Source organism: Pongo abelii, chromosome 18, assembly GCF_028885655.2.
Source record: "Pongo abelii isolate AG06213 chromosome 18, NHGRI_mPonAbe1-v2.0_pri, whole genome shotgun sequence".
NCBI lineage: Eukaryota > Metazoa > Chordata > Mammalia > Primates > Hominidae > Pongo > Pongo abelii.
Window position 1 is genome coordinate 24,522,794 of NC_072003.2, and position 20,820 is coordinate 24,543,613.

Here is a 20,820-nt window from a genome sequence, read left to right on the forward strand (position 1 = left end):
AGCTTGAGCCCAGGAGTTCAAGACCTGCTTGGGAAATACAACAAGACCCCGTTCTCCACACAAAAGGGGGGGAAAAAGGCAAAAAAACAAAAAAAGTGTAAAAAGGCCAGGCGTGGTGGCTCACGCCTATTATCCCAGCACTATGGGAGGCTGAGGTGGGTGATCATCTGAGGTCAGGAGTTTGAGACGAGCCTGGCCAACCCGTCTCTACTAAAAATACAGAAATTAGCTGGACATGGTGGCATGCACCTGTAATCCCAGCTACTCAGGAGGCTGAGGCTGGAGAATCACTTGATCCCAGGAGGTGGAGGCTGCAGTGAGCAGAGATCGCACCACTGCACTCCAGCTTGCGCGACAAGAGAGAAACTCCATCCCCCAAAAAAAAAAACAAACAAACCAAAAAGTGTAAAAATACATGAGGCAGTTTAAAAAGAACTAGAGAGGGGAGAACAGCAAAGCCATCTTGGAAGCCAGAAAATGGGATAAGCATTGAAAAGTACCAAGAAAAAGGCCAGACACTGTGGCTCCCGCCTGTAATCCCAGCACTTTGGGAGGCCGAGTTGGGTGGATCACCTAAGGTCGGGAGTTCGAGACCAGCCTGACCAACATGGTTAAACCCCAACTCTATTTAAAATACAAAAATTAGCCGGGTGTGGTGGTGGATGCCTGTAATCCCAGCTACTTGGGAGGCTGAGGCAGTAGAATCACTTGAACCCAGGAGGCAGAGGTTGCAGTGAGCTGAGATCACACCATTGCACTCCAGCCTGGGCAACAAGAGGGAAGCTCCATCAAAAAAAAAAAAAAAAAAAAAAAAGGAAAGATAAAAGAAAGAAAAAGATTCAAGGCAATTCACAGCTGAATGAACTCTAAGACCACAGGGGCTTTGAGAGACTTAAACACCAAAGTAAAAGAAGCTCTTAGGAAAACTGGTGACCCATGAAATAAATCTGTAAGAATGGTCCTCTTTAGCTCGGGCTGCGGAAGTCAAGCATGACATGAAGAACGTCGTTTTACGCTCTCACATGATTTCACCCCTCATCCCAAAAAAAGTTACGGAAAAAAAACCAAATCCACTCTTAATTCATTTTATACTGAATCTACAAATTAGCACCTACTTGTAATTAAAATAAAATTTTTATTACATGTAAGATGAAATTAACCTATTTTTATAATTTGCAATGTCATTTTTCTTTTCTTTTCTTTTGAGACAAGGTCTGGCTCTCTCGCCCAGGCTGGAATGCAGTGGCATGATCTTAGCTCACTGCAACCTCCACTCCCTGGTCTCAAGCGATCCTCCCACCTCAGCCTCCCAAGAAGTGGGACTACAGGTATGTGGTACCACACCAAAGTAATTTTTGTATTTTTTGTAGAGACAAGCTTTTGCCATATTGCCCAGGCTGGTCTTGAACTCATGACCTCGAGCAATCCACCCATCTGGGCTTCCCAAAGTGCCAGGAATACAGGCGTGAGCCACTGTGCCCGGCCTGCAATGTCATTTTTCAAGCTCAGTCAAATATTTTGCCCACTCTCTTTCCCTCCTCCGCACACATACTATCTACAGTGAAACTTTGGTCTCTGTTCTAAGTGATCTTTTTCTGGAACGAATTATCTTCAGATAGTAAAAATTTCCTTCATTTCATGCCATTTAGCTCAGTTAGTGTAATGAAAGGTCACATAACAAAATGTTAATGGTGATGAGTTTTGGACGATAGAATCATAGGTGCCAGCAAGTTCTTTAAATACAATATTAAAGACGTTTTAAAGTTACAAATAAATTTTTTCAGAGCACTGTAGAAATGCTTACCCATCCTTCTCCTTTGCTAACAGAATTTTATTTCTTTTTGGTATTTAGATTAAAATGTGCTTAGTGGGACCTCAGCTCCAGAAAAGAACCAGGAATTGCTAGGTATGGTGGCTTATGCCTGTAATCCCAACACTTTGGGAGGCCAAGGCGGGTGGATAACTTGAAGTCAGGAGTTCGAGACCAGCCTGGCCAACATGGTGAAACCCGGTCTCGACTAAAAATACAAAAACTTAGCCAGGCGTGGTGGCACACACCTGTAATCCCAGCTACTGTGGTGGCTGAGTTGGGAGAATCACTTGAACTTGGGAGGCAGAGGTTGCAGTGAGCTGAGATCATACCACTGCATTCCAGCCTGGGCAACAGAGTGACCCTGTCTTGAAAAAGAAAAAAAAAAAAAAAAAAAGAACCAGTAATGGTTCAAACAAATCATAAACACTCCAATCCCCTTTGCCAGTGATTGCTTTAGGGGTTAGCATATGACCAAGTCTCTACCTGACTTAAAAAAAAAAAAAAAAAAAGAGAGAGACACAGGAAAAGAACCTTACCCTCCACTTCCTTCATGATTTTGGATATTATCACATGAAAACGTGATATCTGGAACTATGGCTACCACTTTGTGACCATGAGGAAGAAGCTGAGAAAAATCCCAAGGAAGTCAACCCTGAAATCAGCCACTAGACTTCCTGTTATGTGAGGCAATGAACTCCTACTGGTTAAGCCACTTTAGTTAGTTGTTATCTTACTTGCAACCGAAAGCACCCCAAATGATAGGAACTCGGCTTCCCAAAGATGTACACGAACCACTTTGTAAATACTCTTCCATCAAGGGAGACCACAAAGAATGTGTGTGTTTGTGTGTTTAATACAAAGACAGATATCTAACTCCAGGAGCCGTCAATTTACAACCTGAGATTACAGCTCCAAGATTGTCCTTGCAAGGCTCCACCTGCTGGTCTTTGGAGGTAATGGCAGGCCCTGCCTAGAGGGGCCAAGGTTCTGGTCCTACCTGTGGAGTCTAGCTAACTGTCAGAAAGTCGGGGCACTTATACCTGAGTCCCTCTACCTTGGGGGCGGGGTCGTGGCATCTCTCAGGCACACCTGGATTCCTGCCTCAAGAACTTCCAGAATTGGGCTCCTCTCAACTCCCAACTCAGATCCCTGGGTTCCCACCTGTCGGTGCCCTTTCAGAGGGGGTGTGAGTTTTCAAGTTTCTTGTACTCTTCGCCTGACCTGGTACACTTGTTTGTATTAACTGCCTAGTCCCTCTGTTTGACTTGGGGGTGGCTATTTCAGGGGCTCCAAAGTGTTCTAAATAGAGGGTGAGAAGGCCTGGGTGCAGTGGCTCATGCCTATAATCCCAGAACTTTGGGAGGCCAAAGTGGGAGGATGGCCTGAGGCCAAGAGTTTGAAACCAACCAGTATAGCAAGATCCTGTCACTTCCAAAAATAAAAAACAAAACACCTTTTTCTAATTAGCTTGACATGGCCATCCACACCTATAGTCCCAGCTACTTGGGAGGCTGAGGCAGGAGAATTGCTTGAGCCCAGGAGGCGGAGGTTGCAGGGAGCCGAGATCGCACCACTGCACTTCAGCCTGGGTGAGAAAGTGAGACCCTGTCTCAAAAATAATAAAACAATAGTAAAAATAATAACATATAAACATGAAAGTAATAGGCACAAGTCTTAAGTTTGGAAAAACCAGCATTAACAATCTTCACAAGAAGTAACAAGATAGAGACTATCACCCCTTTTGACAAATGAGGAAACTGAGGCTGAAGAGGAAAAGATATTTACCCACAGTCCCACAGGGGTTGAGGGACAGGTAGGTGTCAACACAGACCACAGTGGCTCAGCCCCAGCGCTGTTCCCCACCCTCTTCCCATCCTTTGCAGACAGCTGGCCCAGCAGAGCTCTTGGGCAGTGAGCCCCGGAGCTGGAGCTGGAGCAGTCCCATGCCCCTATTTGCCCAAGCTCTTGGCTCTCCCTCACCCTCCCAGGCTGCAAACACAGATGTTCCTTTTGCTTTTTCCCTTTTTCAGCCACAGTAACTCCTGGTCCCTCGCACCACCTGCCAAACTCCCCATTCCTGGCAAGAACTGCAGACAAGCAGGACAGGAGGGGCTCCCTGGAGCTGGCCCCGTGCAGCCCTCACTGAGTTCACTCACCTTGAAGCATGCTCCAGTAGGCCGTGTCTGCGATGGCGTAGATGTGAGGTGGCATCTCGTGCCTCTTCTTGCCCTTGTACATGTCGACGATCTTCTCCGAGTAGATGGGCAGGTGTTTATAGGGGTTGACCACCACGCAGAAGAGGCCAGAGTACGTCTGCAGACAGAGAATCCAGCTTACTTTCAGACCTCCTCCAGGGAAGACAGATCGCACAGAAGCACTCAGTATTCTCATTTTAGAGATGGGGAAACTGGAGCTTGGAGTCTTAGTGGAAATCCTGGGCCTCACTGATATTCCAGGTATGGGGGAAGAGGAGAAAGGGCGAGAGTGGGTTTCCAGGCTGTCTATGTTATATTTTGCAACTGTTGGGGGGTTCTGTGTTTGTTTTGAGATGGGGTCTCACTCTGTCACCTAGGCTGGAGTGCAGTGGTGTGAACATGACTCACTGCAACCTTGACTTTCTGGACTCAGGTGATCCTCCTACCTCAGCCTCCCAAGTAGCCAGGACTACAGGCGGGCGCCACCAGGCCTGGCTGATGTTTGTATTTTCTGTAGAGACGTGGGTTTCACTGTGTTGCTCAGGCTGGTCTCAAATTCCTGAGCTCAAGCAATTCTCCCATTTCGGCCTCCCAAAGCACTGGGATTATTGGTGTGAGCCATTGCACCTGGCCCAACTGTGGAGTTTTGAAGAGCTCTGGGTTCAAATCTCAGCTCCACTCCTCCGAGCTGCCACTTTACCTCCCTGGACCTCACTGGCTTAAATAACAGCCACCGTTCATTGAACACCTACTATGTGTTGGGCACCAAACTAAGCACTACACAGGATTTTTTTGGATGTTCACAATCGTATTAAATGCTCATCATTTAACAGGTGGCACAGAAAATGAACAGCGCACTTAAGATATTAACTCAGGAACATTTAATAAAGAGACTGCTTATAGATATGTGTGCAGAATTAAAGAAACCCAACCAGTGATGGGAGCAGTTAAGTCTGAAGAGCAAGAACAGAAGAGAATGTTGTTTACATTTTTTTTTTTGAGACAGGGTCTTGCTGTGTTGCCCAGGCTGCAGTGTAGTGGGGTGATCTTGGCTCACTACAACCTTGAGTTTCTGGGTTTAAGTGATCCTCTCATCTCAGCCTCCCAAGTAAGTGGTACCACAGGTGTGCACAACCATGCCCAGGTAATTTTTATTTCATTTTATTTTTTGTAGAGACAGGGTTTCACTATATTGCCCAGGCTGGTCTTGAACTCCTGAGCTCAGGCGATGCGCCAGTCTCAGCTTCCCAAAGTGCTGGGATGACAGGTGGGAACCACCGCACCCAGCCAGAGAGGGAATGTCATTAACTGAACATTGGAGACATAGAAAGCCACGCACCCCTAAAAAGGGGCTGTCCAGAGGGATCCGCAGCCATATAGCAACACAACTGCCAAAACTGTGGTCCAGGAGGGAGGGAGGAAAAGGTAATAATCCTCCAACTTCTCTCTCCTCCCACCACCCTCTGATCTCTTTCTGGGACCTTCCAATGTCCATATCTAAGAAGAAACCCCAGTGACTCAGTCTCTGGAAGATGGCAGAGGCATCTCCTTATGGAATCTTCACAACTACTCAGTAACAGTGATTTCCCCACTGCCTGTTTGACAGGAGGGCGAAGTGAGGCGTGGTGAGGTTGTCACCAGGTTACACAGCTGGAGGGAAGTTGGGAACTAGAACTCCTGGTTACCCCAGAGCAGCTGCTCGTGACCATTAAATACCTTCCCCATCTGGAAAACAGAGACAAACACTGACACCAGCTCTCCAATGTGGATGAAGCTTGAAAATATGCCTAGTGAAAGAAGCCAGGCATGAAAGGTCACTTACTGTATCATCTCATTTATATGAGGTGTCTAGAGTAGGCAAAGCCACGGAGACAGAAAACAGACTCACGGTTCCCAGGGGCTGGAGAGAGGGGGGAAATGAGGAGGAACTGCTCACGGGTATAGGGTTTCCTTTTGGGGCTATAAAAATGCTCTGGGGCCAAGTGTAGTGGCTCATGCCTGTAATCCCAGCACTTTGGGAGGCGAAGGTGGGAGGATTGCTTCAGGCTAAGAGTTCGAGACCAGCCCAGGCAACAACAGCCAGACCCCCTCTCTACAAAAAAAAAAAAAAAAAAATAGCTGGCCATGGTGGTGATCACCTGTAGTCCTAGCTACTTGGGAGGCTGAGTCAGGAGGATTGCTTGATCCCAGGAGCTCAAGGTTATAGTGAGCTATGATTGTACCATTGCACTCTAGCCCCTGGGTGACAGAGCAAGACCCTGTCTTGAAATTGATAGCTGTACAACATTGTGAATGCACTTAATGGCACTGTTTTCTTTAAAATGTTTAAAATGGTAAATTGTACATTATATGCACTTTACCATTTAAAAAATAGCAGTCCTGTCCTACTGGGTGAATAGGAGCATCTGAAAATAATCAGATCAGGGACGGAGGATTCAAGGCACAAGGTGAGTCCCGCCATGCTGTACGTGGTAAGGCACTATCGTCATGATTTTTCCTTACTGGATACTAGATTTTCCCATGGTTGAGGTCACAGTTCAGGAGACAGGCTGCAACCCGTCTCACAGGAACTGCTTTTCCCAAATGATAAACATCAGTACTGCCCAAGACTCTGATGGCCATAAAGCATATCCTCTTCCCTGCAAGTGACTTAGGGAGAACCACAGATCCACCTCTCAGTTACAACTAGAGTGAACCAAGCAACAGAGGGTTAAGTGACTTGACCGAGGTCACCAAAGAAGATCCTGGCAGCACCAAGCCCAGCCTGGCCCACCCCCAGGTATGAGCATGGTCTATTATGCTATCCAGCCTAGGCCCATCCAACAGAAACAGAAACTATTGATTGTTCATTCATTCTTTCGTTCATTCATTCCTTCCTTCCTGCATTCATTCCTTCATTCATTCATTCTGTATGTCCCAGATGCCATGCAAAATGTGCTGGGACTACATTAGAACATAAAAAAAAAAAAAAAACCACAGGGTCCCAGCCCTCAAGGGGCTTTTAGTCAAGGGCTGGAGCCAATTAGAGAGTGGGAAAGTCTGGCCAGGTGTGGTGGCTCACACTTGTAATCCCAGCACTTTGGGAGGTCAAGGCAGGAAGATCGCTTGAGCCCAGAAGTCTGAGACCAGCCTGGGCAACACAGTGAGACCCCATCTCTACAAGAAATTTAAAAATTAGCTGGGCATGGTGGCACTTGCCTGTAGTCCCAGCCACTTGGGAGGCTGAGGTGGGAGGTTTGCTTAAGGCTGGGAGGTTGAGGTTGCAGTGAGTCGTGATTGTGCCATGCACTCCAGCCTGGGTGACACGGTGAGACCTTGTCTCAAAAAAAAAAAAAAAGAAAAAGAAAAAGAGAGAGTGGAGAAGGTCCTTCCAGGGCTCAGTCTGCTAAGGGACAATGGTATGTAATGTCTGGGGGTGCTGCAGAGGAAAGATATTCTTTGAAGGTACAGGATTGCTGGGCACAGTGGTTCACACCTATGATCCCAGCACTTTGGGAGGCCAAGGAGGGCAGATTACTCACACTCAGGAGTTCGAGACCAACCTAGGCAACACAGTGAGACCCTGTCTCTACCAAAAATACAAAAAATTAGCAGGGCATGGTGGCACATGCCTGTAGTCCCAGCTACTGGGCAGGCTGAGGCAGGAGAGTCACTTGAACCTGGGAGGTGGAGGGAGGTTGTAGTGAGCCAAGGTGGTGCCATTGCACTCCAGCCTGGGTGACAGAGGGAGACCCCATCTCAAAAAAAAAAAAAAAGAAAAAAGAAAAGAAACAGGATTCATGGAGACAGAGGTTCTCACCATCTACTAAAAGGAACATGAATGAGTCAGCATATGCCTGTCTAAATAGCCATCAACCATTTACTGAGCACCTACTATATACCACATCTATGTCAGAGGCTGGAGATAAAGAAATCAATGATAGCTTCTGCCCTTAAAGAACTTAGATCAGAGGGGGAGACAAGTACATTAAAACACATCATAAGAACAGAGAATGATGGGAACAAGGAAGGGAAGGCCCTAACCCACGGTGGGGGTGGTCAGGGAAACCTCCAGGTGGGGAGGTATTCCCTGCGCTGAGTCTTAAAGGACAACAAGGTATTAACCAGCTCAGGACAAAGCAGGGACATGGGCAGAAAAACAGGACACGGGGTCCATGGGGGTGAACTACAAGCAGCTTGGTATAAGCAGCTCCATTGGACCAAAATGGAGAAGCAGAGCAAGGGTGAGAGGTAAGCAGGGCCCAGGAGCAACATCCAGCCTAGTGGGGCTGGGAGTGGGGGGCTGCCTGCCTGGACACCCCTCTTCCCCATTTCATCACCCAGGACCCTCCCACCCATCCTGCAAACACCAGCTGCAAGTGCCTTGAGGCTGGGGAACCCCCTCTTTCTCCTCTTCAGTCCCAGCACAGGTCTTGGTATAGAATAGGTGCTAACTAAATGCTTGCTAAATACATACCAGGGGAATAAATTAATGATACAGCTTCCTGGGAGCAGGGACAGCCTGACTTCACCTCTGTGACCTGGGGGCCTTGCACTGCAGCAGTAGGTACTCAGTGGACTGCATTGAGCCAGGCCAGGTGCTATGTCCTGTTCAATCGGTGTCCCCTGTCCCCAGAACAAGCCTCCCAAAGAGAAGCGCCCGTCCGTGGTCACCTGAACAAGGGTCAATCAAGCCCCACCCTCCTTCAGGCCTCGACTCCATCTCCAGCTCCTCTGGGGCCATGTCCACTGCCATGCCCCTTTTGAATGTAGGTATCATTTATAGCCCAACCCGTCCTCACTCAAGCCCTTGACCTGGAGGCAGTAAAGGACAGTGCCTAAGGGCTCAGAACTGGGTATGGGGTACTTGAATTTGAACCTTTACTCTGCTACTTCTTCGCTGTGTGACCCTGGGCAAGTCCCTTAACCTCTCTGAGTCTCACTTATCCTCATCTACAAAACAGGGATGCATACTAACAAGCCCTTCACAGGTGTGCTGTGAGATAATGCTCCAAAAGCACTTAGCATGGTGGCTGGTATGTAGTAGGTGCTCAATCAATGTTATTTAGTGACTCTTACTATGCTCCCTTCATTTCATGAGAGGGAAAGTCTTGCTACCTTAGAGCCTTCAATACACTGTTCCTTCCACTTGGAACACTTTTCCCCTCATCTTTGCACAGCTGGTTCCCTCTCCTCTTTTAGAGCTCTGCCTAAATATCACCTCCTGGAGTGTGACCCCCACACTACTGTATGTCCTGCACCCCGCACAGTGCCAGGCACGGAGTAGACACTCAGTCAGCTGTAATCCCAGCACTTCGGGTGGCCAAGGAGGTCAGATCATTTGAGGTTAGGAGTTCAAGACCAGCCTGACCAACATGGCAAAACCCTATCTCTACTAAAAATACAAAAATCAGCCAGGCATGATGGCAGGTGCCTATAATCCCAGCTAGTTGGGAGGCTGAGGTAGGAGAATCACTTGAACCCAGGAGGTGGAGGTTATAGTGAGCTGAGATCATGGTGCTGCACTCCAGCCTGGGCAACAGAGTGAGACTCTAAAAAAAAAAAAAAAAGAGAGAGAAGGAAGGAAGGAGAAGGAAAGAAAAAGAAAGAAAAGAAAAGAAAAAAAATGAATTTTTAAAAAGAAGGAAGAGGCCGGGCATGGTGGCTCACACCTTTAATGCCAGCAGTTTGGGAAGTCGAGGAGGTCAGATCACTTGAGGTCAGGAGTTTGAGACCAGCCTGGCTAACATGGCAAAACCCCGTCTTTACTAAAAATACAAAAATTAGCTAGGTGTGGTGGCGCATGCCTGTAATCCCAGCTACTCAGGAGGCTGAGGCAGGAGAGTCACCTGAACGAAGGAGGCAGAGGTTATGTGAGCCGAGATCATGCCACCACACTCCAGCCTGGGTGACAGAGTGAGACTCTCTCAAAGAAAAAAAAAAAAAAAAAAGAATAAAATGAATTTTTAAAAAGAAGGAAGGACCACACTGCCTTTTCAACTCCATCACCAGCTTCTGAAAGAGGAATATGACTTTCATCCTCTTTGTTTGGGACATCTCTCCCAGTGCCATGCACACAGCAAGCACTTAATCCATACTTCCAGGTAGATCTGAATCTGCTGAGTTCTGTAAAAGCTTTCTAAGCAAGCCAGGGTATGACGATGGAGTGAAGGTAAGACTGGTGCAGGCAGCCGCACATCTCACGGCAGGGCCGTGGGGCTTCAGCATCTGGCTCTTCCTCCCACATTGTTCAGCCACTTCTCCTTCACCTCGACCCAGCCCAACCATAGTTGGCTGTGTTTCTGCCTCTCTGGCCCCATGAGCCCCTCTGTAGCTGGTTAAATTCACAGGTTTCAACATCCCAGCCTCCTGTGTCCCAGCCGTCATCTCATGGGCCCTGTGCCACCAGCAATTCCCAGCTGCAGGCCCAGGATTTCCCTCTTGTGACCATATTAGGAAGCAGCTCCAGTTTTTCTCTGACGCTTTATATGGTCAGCCACAGAGCCCTGAGCAGGGGGTGCTCCCAGGGCCTGCAGCAGAAATGAGCAACAGGGAAGGTAGGGAGGGAAGTGGAAGGAACACTGGCTTTCAGACACACAGGGCTGGCCAGGTGCAGTGGCTCACATCTGTAATCCCGGCACTTTGGGAGGCCAAGGTGAGTGGATCACCTGAGGTCAGGAGTTCGAGACCAGCCCGGCCAACACAGTGAAACCTCATCACTACTAAAAATACAAAAATTAGCAAGGTATGGTGGCGTGTGCCTGTAGTCCCAGCTACTCGGGAGGCTGAGGCAGGAGAACTGCTTGAACTCAGGCGGCAGAGGTTGCAGTGAGCTGAGATTGTGCCACTCCACTCCAGCCTGGGCCATAGAGGGAGACTCGGTCTCAAAAAAAACAAAACAAAAAAACAAAACACACACACACAGGCCTGGGCAGAGTGTTGGCTTTGCCTTATCACCTGCCTGACTTGTGCATACAGACCTACACCTGAGCTTCCTCAATAAAGTGATGGATAATCACACCTTCTTTATGATGCTGCAGTGCAATATCACGGCTTTCTAAATACCCAACCTAGAGACAGATGTGGTCCACCAAGCACGTGTTTTTGCTGCAGCCTTGCTTTTAAGACCAAAAAGACTAGAAACAACCTAAATACCTGTCAATAGCAGACAGGCTTAATCATTACGGTTCATCCCTATAGCAGAAGACTGTGCAGTGGCCGTATCTCTACTACCATGGATGAAGGGCCAAAATACACAGTCAGATGCGAAGATTGAGACACACAACAGCCGTGGCCTGTGCTGCCATTTTGGAAGGGTGCAGGAGGGGCTCTCTATGTGGCTGCATGTGTATAAAACAGCACTGGAGGCTGGATGGAGCAGCTCACACCTGTAATTGTAGCACTTTGGGAGGCTGAGGTGGGTGGATCACTTTAGGTCAGGAGTTCAAGACCAGCCTGGCTAACATGGCAAAAACCCATCTTTACAAAAAATACAAAAATTAGCTGGGTGTGATGGTGCACACCTGTAATCCCAGCTACTCAGGAGGCTGGGGCAGGAGGATCGCTTGAATCCAGAAGGCATAGGTTGCAGGAGCCGAGATCGCACCATTGCACTCCAGCCTGGGTGACAGAGTGAGACTTCATCACAAAAAAAACAATAGGCTGGTCACAGTGGCTTAAGCCTGCAATCCCAGCACTTTGGCAGGCTGAGGCAGGTGGATCACCTGAGGTCAGGAGATCAAGACCAGCCTGGCCAACATGGCAAAACCCCCTCTCTACTAATAATACAAAAATTAGCTGGGCATGGTGGTGCAAGCCTGTAGTCCCAGCTACTTGGGAGGCTGAGGGAGGAGAATTGCTTGAACCTGGGAGGGGGCTGTTGCAGTGAGCCAAGATCATGCCACTGCACTCCAGTCTGGGTGACAGAGTGAGACTCCATCTCGAAAAATAATATAAATAAATAAATAACACGACTGGAGGGCTACATATGTAACCAGCAACCACAGTGTCTCTAAGAAGGGGAACTGGAAGGGCGAGGAATAGGAATGAAGGGGGAAGTTCTATATTCCCTTATACACTATTTTATTTCATATTTGCATGTCTTAGCTATTCAAAAACATATTTTAAGTCTGACTAGATAGTTATGAACAGACAGAAAAAACTATAAGGTAGGGTTAAGTGGAAAAAAATCATACTGCAAAACATACAAGGAGTGACTTTTTCTTATGTTTGTTGTGTGTGTGTGTGTGTACATACATGAACCTGTGAATCATGTTTGCCTCCAGTGAAGAGGGCTGCTTTTTGTGATACATACTTATTTTTAAAATATTCTCCTGTAGTCTTTGCATAGATTATCCTTGTGTTACTGGAGGAGGTTCTTTCAAGCAATAATGACTTGAAAGATCAGAAGGCCGGGTACAGTGGCTCATGCCTATAATCCCAGCACGTTGGGAGGCGGAGGTGGGAGGATCATCTGAGTTCAGGAGTTCAAGACCAACCTGGCCAACATGGTGAAACCCCTTCTCTACTAAAAACACAAAAATTAGCTGGGCATGGTGGCATGTGCCTGTAATCCCAGCTACCAGGAGGCTGAGGCAGGAGAATTGCTTGAACTCAGGAAATGGAGGTTGCAGTGAGCCAAGATTGCACCACTGCACTCCAGCCTGGGTGACAGAGCGAGACTCCCCCTAAAAAAAAAAAAAAAAAAAAAAAAATAATCAGAAGGGCTAATTCCTGGGGCTTAACAAAGGGCAGCTTCCAGTTATAGTGTCTTTCGACCCTCTAGGGACCAGTGCACGGCCGGCACACAGGAGGCCTCTATTCACAATCTGCTTGTTCCTTGTGTCCCTGGGAGGACACTAATTCCAGAGTAGGCTAAGATTGCTAGGCCAGGTCTCTAAGGCGGAAAAATTGTCACCTGCTAAAGTTTGGAAGGAGGGCTTCTCCTGACCCCCTGGGGCATTCCAGAAGCAGAACCAGAACTGGAAAAATGTCCTTTGGGGTTCATGGGTCGGGGACTTGGGCTTGGAGTTCCAATGAGCAAGGAGGCCCATCCACCTTGGCTCTGGATCATGATTTTCCCAACCCCAGAGGTTTGGTCTAGGGTAGAGGGTCCCACTGTCTACAGAGACAAAGCAGGTAAGGCATGAGTGAAGCAGGGCGTGTGTGAGTGAACAAAAGAGGTGCCACGGTCAATGGCTACCAGGGCCTGGGAGACGACAGGGAGTGGTGGGGTCTGTGGAAAAGCAGAGAGCATAAAACCCATCTCACAGGGACTGCTACCTCGCACCCTGCATTCTGCAGTGTCAGGTCCTCTGCTTTTTCCAGCAATGCCAGAAACAGATTTCTTTCCTTTTTTGATATATTAAGTTAACTCAATTTAAAAACAAAAATCACTCCTCTGTGTTAGCAGGTTGTAATCATTAGTCTAGCATCTAGTTAGGTGCTCAAGGAATCATAATAAAAGGTTCAATTCCTTCTTGCTCTGCACTTAAATCTTGTCTACCCCAAAGCTAATAAGGCCTCTGGCACTGTTCCCTCCTGCTCCAGCCCACGACCATCACCTCCTGCTCTAAGCCTATTACCCCAAGAGCCCTTTGCTACTAATCATAGGTATTCACCCTGACCCTGGACTCACACAGACCTTGTCTGAATCCCAGCTCTGCCCACTTTCCAGTGATGGGACTGAGCACATCTAAGCCTCAGCATCCTCATCCTTTTTTTTGTTTGTTTGTTTTTTTGAGACGGAGTCTTACTCTGTTACCCAGGCTGGAGTGCAGCGGCACGATCTCATGCCTGTAATCCTAACACTTTGGGAGGCCAAATGGGGGCAGATTGCTTGAGCTCAGGAGTTTGAGATCTGTTTGGGCAATACGGTGTGAACCCACCTCTATCAAAAACACAAAAAAATTAGCCGGGTGTGGTGCTACGTGCCTGTAGTCCCAGCTACTCAGGAGACTGAGATAGGATCCCTTGAGTCCGAGGAGGCAGAGGTTGCAGTGAGCTGAGATCATGCCACTGTACTCCAGCCTGAGCAACAAAGTAAGACCCCATCTCAAAAGAAAGAAAAAGAAAAAAGAAGACAGACTGAAAGGGAAAGAAAGGAAGAAAAGAAAGAAAGAAAGAAAGAAGGAAGGAAGGAAGGAAGGAAGGAAAGAAGGAAGGAAGGAAGGAAGGAAGGAAGGAAGAAAGAAAGAAAAGAAAAGGAAAGGAAAGGAACGAACTCACTCGAGGCAGATGAACTCAGCCAAAAGACAGCATTCAGAAGACCAAGAGACCCTTAGGACCAGGCATCAAAGTTATGCTCCCCGCCAGGTATGCTACAAGTCTTCAGCAGTTTAGGTAGATTGCTAGACATTGCTGAGCCCAGAACCTGCATCTCTAAGATAAGGAGACAAGCTCCTCTGGCTTCTATAGACTCTTCTAGATCCAAGAGCACAAGAGGTCTGCCAGAACCTTCTCAAAGGCGCATCATTTGAGGCGAGCCTTGCAGAACGGAGTAGAAAGTTTATCTTCATCACAGAGGGCAAAGTCATGCATGCCAGACCACGGACCTGGCCTCACCTCACTACCCGCCTGTTAACAAGAGTCATGCGTGCTGCTATTATGGGCTGGGAGAGTAACTCACTGTGCTCCCCCACCCCAACCCCTTTCCTTCTTTATCTTCTCCGTCATGGACAACGGTTTCTATTAAGCAATTAAACTGACCAGAAAGGAACAAGAGGAGAGCAGGGCCATCATCACAAGGCTGAAAGGATTTTAATCTAATCTGTCCAGAGAAGCATAGCAGGAATTTGAAGCTTTGATTCATTTATTTTTAATCTGCTGTCAGAAGATATTTTGGGTCTCAGGACCTTCATACGCCCCTTATTATTATTATTTTTTTTTTCTGATTTCTATTTGAGGACTGCAGGTGAGATGAATACACAGGCCTGTCCTGAAACTCCCTAGATGGTGACGATACATCTTAGATGGAAGACCTGGGCCCCAAAGAGTCCAATTTTCCCTCTAGCTCCCTACAGATGGGCCTCTTTAGAAATATCCAACATACTGGCTGGGCATGGTGGCTCAGGCCTGTGATCCCAGCACTTTGGGAGGCTGAGGCAAGTGGATCACCTGAGGTCAAGAGTTGGATACCAGCCTAGCCAACATGGTGAAACCCGTCTCTACTAAAAATACAAAAATCAGCGAGGCGTGGTGGCACATCCCTGCAATCCCAGCTACTCGGGAGGCTGAAGCAGGAGAATCACTTCAACCCAGGAGGTGGAGGTTGCAATGAGCCAAGATCGCTCCACTTCACTCCAGCCTGAGCAACAAAAGTGAAATTCCATCTCAAAAAAAAAAAAAGAAGAAAGAAAAAGAAAATGTCCAACATACGAACAGCCCCAGATCAATAATATTTCCCTACAAACAGTGCCACAGATAAGAGACATCCCCTACTTAAGAAAGTAAAGATACATTTTGCAACACTGCGCCTCAGCTTCCTTCCCTAAAAGGGGCAAACATTTTTAACTCAGGGGATGTTGTGTTAAATAAAATAAAATGTGTCAAGGTACAGCACTTGGATTGGAGGACATATTTAATAGTTACGGCGAGGCATAGTGGCTCACACCTATAATCCCAGCGCCGTGAAAACTCAAGGCAGGAGATGGCTTGAGGCCAGGAGTTTGAGACGAGCCTGGGTAATATAGTGAGATCCCAGTCTCTACAAAAGTTTTTTTTAAAAATTAGCCAGGTGTGGTGGTGCACGCCTGAGGTCCACAGCTACTCAGGAGGCTGAGGTGAGAAGATCACTTGAACCCAGGACTTGGAAGCTGTAGTGAGCTATGATGGAACCACTGCCCTCCAGCCTCAATGACAGAGTAAGTCCCCATCTCAAAAAGGAAAAAAAAAAAAGTTATGAGTTGCTCAGTTGCTCACTCTTACTTAGCATTTGGCTCTTTAAAAAGCCACTCTAACCCCTTCTGAACTATCTATAAGAACAGTGGAAAAATGGCCTATCCCCATGACAGATTCTATACTACCTCTTACAAGGGGTATCTTTGGGGCTGCCTGAGATACATTACACAAGCCAACACTGAGCATTTCCAAATGGAAAAAAGAGCAAGTCACTAAACTGTGTGCCCAACAGGCTTTTAAATATGTAAACAGATACCATGCTCACAAAGAGACAAAGAACGCACCGCATCTCTGGTTAAGGACTAATTTTTCTGTTTTGTGTTCACTATGCTTTCTGAATTCTCCAAGTGTTCCACAGTGAACGTGTCTTAGTTTCCTAATTAGGAAAAAAATGTGCAGGACATTTTTAGAGATGACAAGGGGCTTTTTGTAATTTTCATTTGGCAAAATGTACAGACCAGGACCAAAGGGACAGAAGGATGCCAAGTGATGGAAGAAGAACATCTTACTAGTCAAATCAAAAGTGATCATAACCACAGCAAAAACCAATCTAATAACACTTAACATTTTCAGTGCCTACACTTAACATGTAGCAGGAAGTGTATTAAGTGCTTTCTATTTAGAGTAACCCACTCCATGAAGCTGGTACTATTTTTTTTTTTTAAACAGACAAGGTCTCGCTCTGTCACCCAGTCTAGAGTGCAGTGGCACAATCATAGCTCATTGCAGCCTTGAACTCCTGGGCTCAAGTGATCCTCCTGCCTCAGCCTCCCTGAGTAGCTGGGATTATGAGTACGCACCACTGCACCTGGCTAATTTATTTTTGCAGAGATGGGGTCTCATTGTGTTGCCCAGGCTGGTCTCAAACTCCTGGGCTCAAGTGATCCACCTGCCTCAGTTTCTCAAAGTGCTGGGATTACAGGCATGAGCCACTATGCCCGGCTCCCAAGAGGCTGGCACTATTCTTGCATCCATTTTACAGAAAAGGAAACAAAGCTTCAGAGGCATGAGGTAACCTGCTCAAGGGTGAGCAAGCCCTTTCAGAGAGAAGAGATAGACGTAGGCTGGGTCGGGTGACCTCTGTGCACCAGTCTGGTGACCCGTGCCCCACAACATCACACTCCAAGCCCCAATCATCTAGTCCAGGCAGTCCAACAGAACTTTCTATGATAATGGGAACATTCTGCACTTATGCTACCCAGTACACCAGCCACTAGCCACAGGTGGCTATTGACTACTTGACCCAGGGCCAATACAACAAAAGAAATAAATTTGTTATTTTTTATTTTATTTTACTTATGTATTTATTTAGAGATGAAGTTTTGCTCTTATTGCCCAGGCTGGAGTACAATAACGCGATATTGGCTCACTGCAGCCTCTGTCTCCCGGGTTCAAGTGATTCTCCTGCCTCAGCCTCCCAAGTAGTTGGGATTACAGGCACACACAACCACGCCTGGTTAATTTTTCTATTTTTAGTAGAGACGGGGTTTTACCATGTTGGCCAGCCTGGTCTAGAGCTCCTGACCCCAGGTGATCCACACATCTCGGCCTCCCAAAGTGCTGAGATTACAGGTGCGAGCCCATGCACCCAGCCAATAAAGTTTTTAATGTTTTTTTTTTTTTTTTTTGAGATGGAGTTTTGCCCTTATTGCCCAGGCTGGAGTACAATGGCACCATCTCAACTCACTGCAACCTCTGCCTCCTGGGTTCAAGCAATTCTCCTGCCTCAGCCTCTCAAGCAGCTGGGATTACAGATGTGCATTACCATGCCTGGCTAATTTTTGTATTTTTAGTAGAGACGGGGTTTCATCATGTTGGCCAGGCTGGTCTCAAACTCCTGACCTCAGGTGATCTACCCGCCTTGGCCTCCCAGAGTGCTGGGATTACAGGTATGAGCCACCACACCCGGTCTAATGTTTCTTTTAATTAATTTAAATCTAAATTTAGTTAGCCATGAGTAGCCAGTGGGTACCATATTGTGCCATCTCTAGTCCACTCTGATCTGCAAGTCTACCTAAAAGAGTCCTAGGACCAACCTGAACATTCCCCTCTGTGACAAGGAAGACCTCCCTAAAACCTAGCCACATCCTCATGTCTCCTACACACCTGGCTGCCAAGAAAATCCAGCCTTTCCAAAGCAGTTATGAGCTCTTCTTTACTTTCAAGAGGAAGGAAGGACAGAGAACGATGCCAATGAAATCTGTTGAGAATTTATCAAACATCTTGGCACTTGGCATATGTGATGACATGGGATTGTCACACCTCCTGTCTGTAATGAGGGTAATTATTCCCATTTTATGGATAGGAAAACTGAGGCTTCAAAAGGGGAAATAACCTCTTCAAGGGCTGAGATGTGAACCCACGTTGGAAAGATTCCACCTCATCTTGCAATCTCCCTTGATCAAACCTTCAGCCTCCCATTTCCTTTTTTTTTCTTGAGACAGAGTCTTATTCTGTCACCCAGGGTGGAGTGCAGTGGTACAGTCTTGGCTCACTGCACCTCCACCTCCTGGGTTCAAGCAGTTCTTCTGCCCCAGCTTCCCCAGTAGCTGGGATTACAGGTGCGTATCACCACCTTCGGCTACTTTTTGTATTTTTAGTAGAGATGGCATTTCACCATGTTGGCCAGCGTGGTCTCAAACTTCTGACCTCAGGTGATCCACCCACCTCAGCCTCCCAAAGAGCTGGGAGTACAGGCATGAACCACTGTGCCCAGCCCTCCCAACACATTTCTAATGCCTACTTTCCTCATGAGGCCAGGAGTAGGTACCTGGCTGCCTGCAATACTCACATATATTAGCCCTGAGAAGTACCGCTCCCTCAGGTTGTGTAGCACGGAGGCTTCGTTGAGGCACGTCAGCTCCGCCATGTCCTCCACCTTGGAGAACTTGGGTGGGTTCATCTTCTGGATGTCATCTTTCCCAACCGTGACCTTCTTGCCGTTCTCCACCAGCTCCACAACCACCTCATCCCCCTTCTCCTCCTTAATGCTGGCTGCCTCAAAGCCCTGCTTCTCCGAGGGGACCCAGACGAGTCTCTTGGCGGCCCAGTCAGCCTGGGCCACTGGGCTGTTGATGAAGTTTTTGTCCACAAAGAGGAACTTCTCATCATCACTGAGTTGTCCCTTCTGCACCATGGTGCCTTGTTGGTCCCCTGTGAACAAGGTAACAGGGTCAGAATCAGACCACAACCTTGCCTGATCAACCACTCACCTTGCCCTGTCTAGGAACTCGGTCTGCAGAGACATCCCACCAAGTACAAAGACCTGTAGTATTTTGTAGGTGGTTGAAGAACAGAGACCACCCAAAGGCTCTTCAGAAAGGGATCTGTGTCATCGCCTAAAATACCAAAAGTCAAACAACCCAAATGTCCATCAACATAGAGCTGGATACATAAGCCATGCTATTTCCATACCGTGAAATACTACCCAGTGCTCAAGAGGTAGGAAGTAGGGCTGGACGAGGTGGCTCACACCTGTAAACCCAACACTGTGGGAGGCCGAGGTGGGCGAATCACTTGAGGCCAGGAGTTCAAGACCGGCCTGGCCAACATGGTGAAACCCCGTCTCTACTGAAAATACAAAAATTAGCCAGGCATGGTGGTGCGCACCTGTAATCCCAGCCAATTGGGAGGCTCAGGCAGAATTGCTCAAACCCGGAAGGCAGAGGTTGCAGTAAGCCAAGATAGTGCCACTGCACTCCAGCCTGGGTGACAGAGTGAGACTCCATCTCAAAAAAAAAAAAAAAAAAAAAAAAAAAAAAACAACAACAACAACAACAAAAAGAAGCAGGAAGAGGAAGTATGTCTACACGTGCTGATATGGGAAGATGGTTAAGTCTAACTGTGCACTGCAAAATAAGAGTCCTCAAACGATTAAACATAGAATTACCCAGATCACTTGAGCCCAAGAGTTGGAGACCAGCGTAAGCAACATGGCAAAACCCTGCCTCTACAAAAAATACAAAAAATTAGCCAGGCATGGTAGCGCACACCTGTAGTCTCAGCTACTTGGGAGGCTGAAGTGGGAAAATCACCTGAGCCTGGGAGGTCAAGATTGTAGTGAGCCAAGATCAAGCCACTGCACTCCAGCCTGGGTGACAGAGTGAGACTCTGCCTTAAAAACAAACAAACAAACAAATAAACAACCCAATGTATATAACTGGAAACTCAGTAAAAGGAAAGAAATTATGCAATAAAATAAATGAGTCTCAAAAGCATCATGCTCAGTGAAACAAACCAGAAAGGCCACACGCTATATTATTCCTTCAATACGAAAAACTATTAGGCTGGTGCAAAAGTAAGTGTGGTTATTGTGATTGAAAGTAATGGTGGCCGGACACCGTGGCTCACACCTGTAATCTCAGCACCTTGGGAGGCTGAGGTGGGTGGATCACCTGAGGTCAGGAGTTCAAGACCAGCCTGGGCAACATGTTGAGAACCCATCTCTACTAAAAATACAAATATTAATGGAGTGTGGTGACACACACCTGTAGTCCCAGCTACTCAGGAGGCTGAGGCAAGAGGATTGCTTGAACCCTGGAGGTGGAGGATGCAGTGAGCTGAGATCGCACCATTGCACTCCAGCCTCGACGACAGAGCGAGACTCTGTCTCGAAAAAAAAAAAAAAAGTAATGGCAAAATAGAAAAGGCATATCTATGGTGACAGGCAATCAAGAGTTGCCAGTGGAGGCCATGCATGCTGGCTGACACCTGTAATCCTAGTACTTTGGGAGGCCAAGGCAGGGGGATCACTTGAGGTCAGGAGTTTGAAACCAGCTTGGCCAATGTGGTAAAATCCTATCTCTACTAAAAATACAAAAATTAGCCGGGCATGGTGGTGCACACCTGTAATCCCAGTTACTCAAAAAGCTGAGGCAGGAGAATTGCTTGAACCTGGGAGGCAGAGGCTGCAGTGAGCCGAGACAGCCTGAGTGA

At 47.3% G+C, this 20,820-nt stretch overlaps 1 protein-coding gene across 1 annotated transcript in view; it reads right to left on the minus strand.

The window, feature by feature from the left end:
* Positions 1 to 20,820, minus strand: part of LOC129050719 (myosin-11-like) — a 51,502-nt gene that overhangs the window by 13,643 nt on the left and 17,039 nt on the right. Inside the window, exons 2-4 of the mRNA XM_054533621.2 lie at positions 18,677 to 19,038; positions 3,970 to 4,126; positions 3,794 to 3,900 (exon numbers count right to left, since the gene is read on the minus strand). Of these exons, the coding sequence (XP_054389596.2) occupies positions 3,794 to 3,900; positions 3,970 to 4,126; positions 18,677 to 19,021 (609 nt within the window). The 5' untranslated portion in view covers positions 19,022 to 19,038. The remainder of the gene's footprint in view (positions 1 to 3,793; positions 3,901 to 3,969; positions 4,127 to 18,676; positions 19,039 to 20,820) is intronic.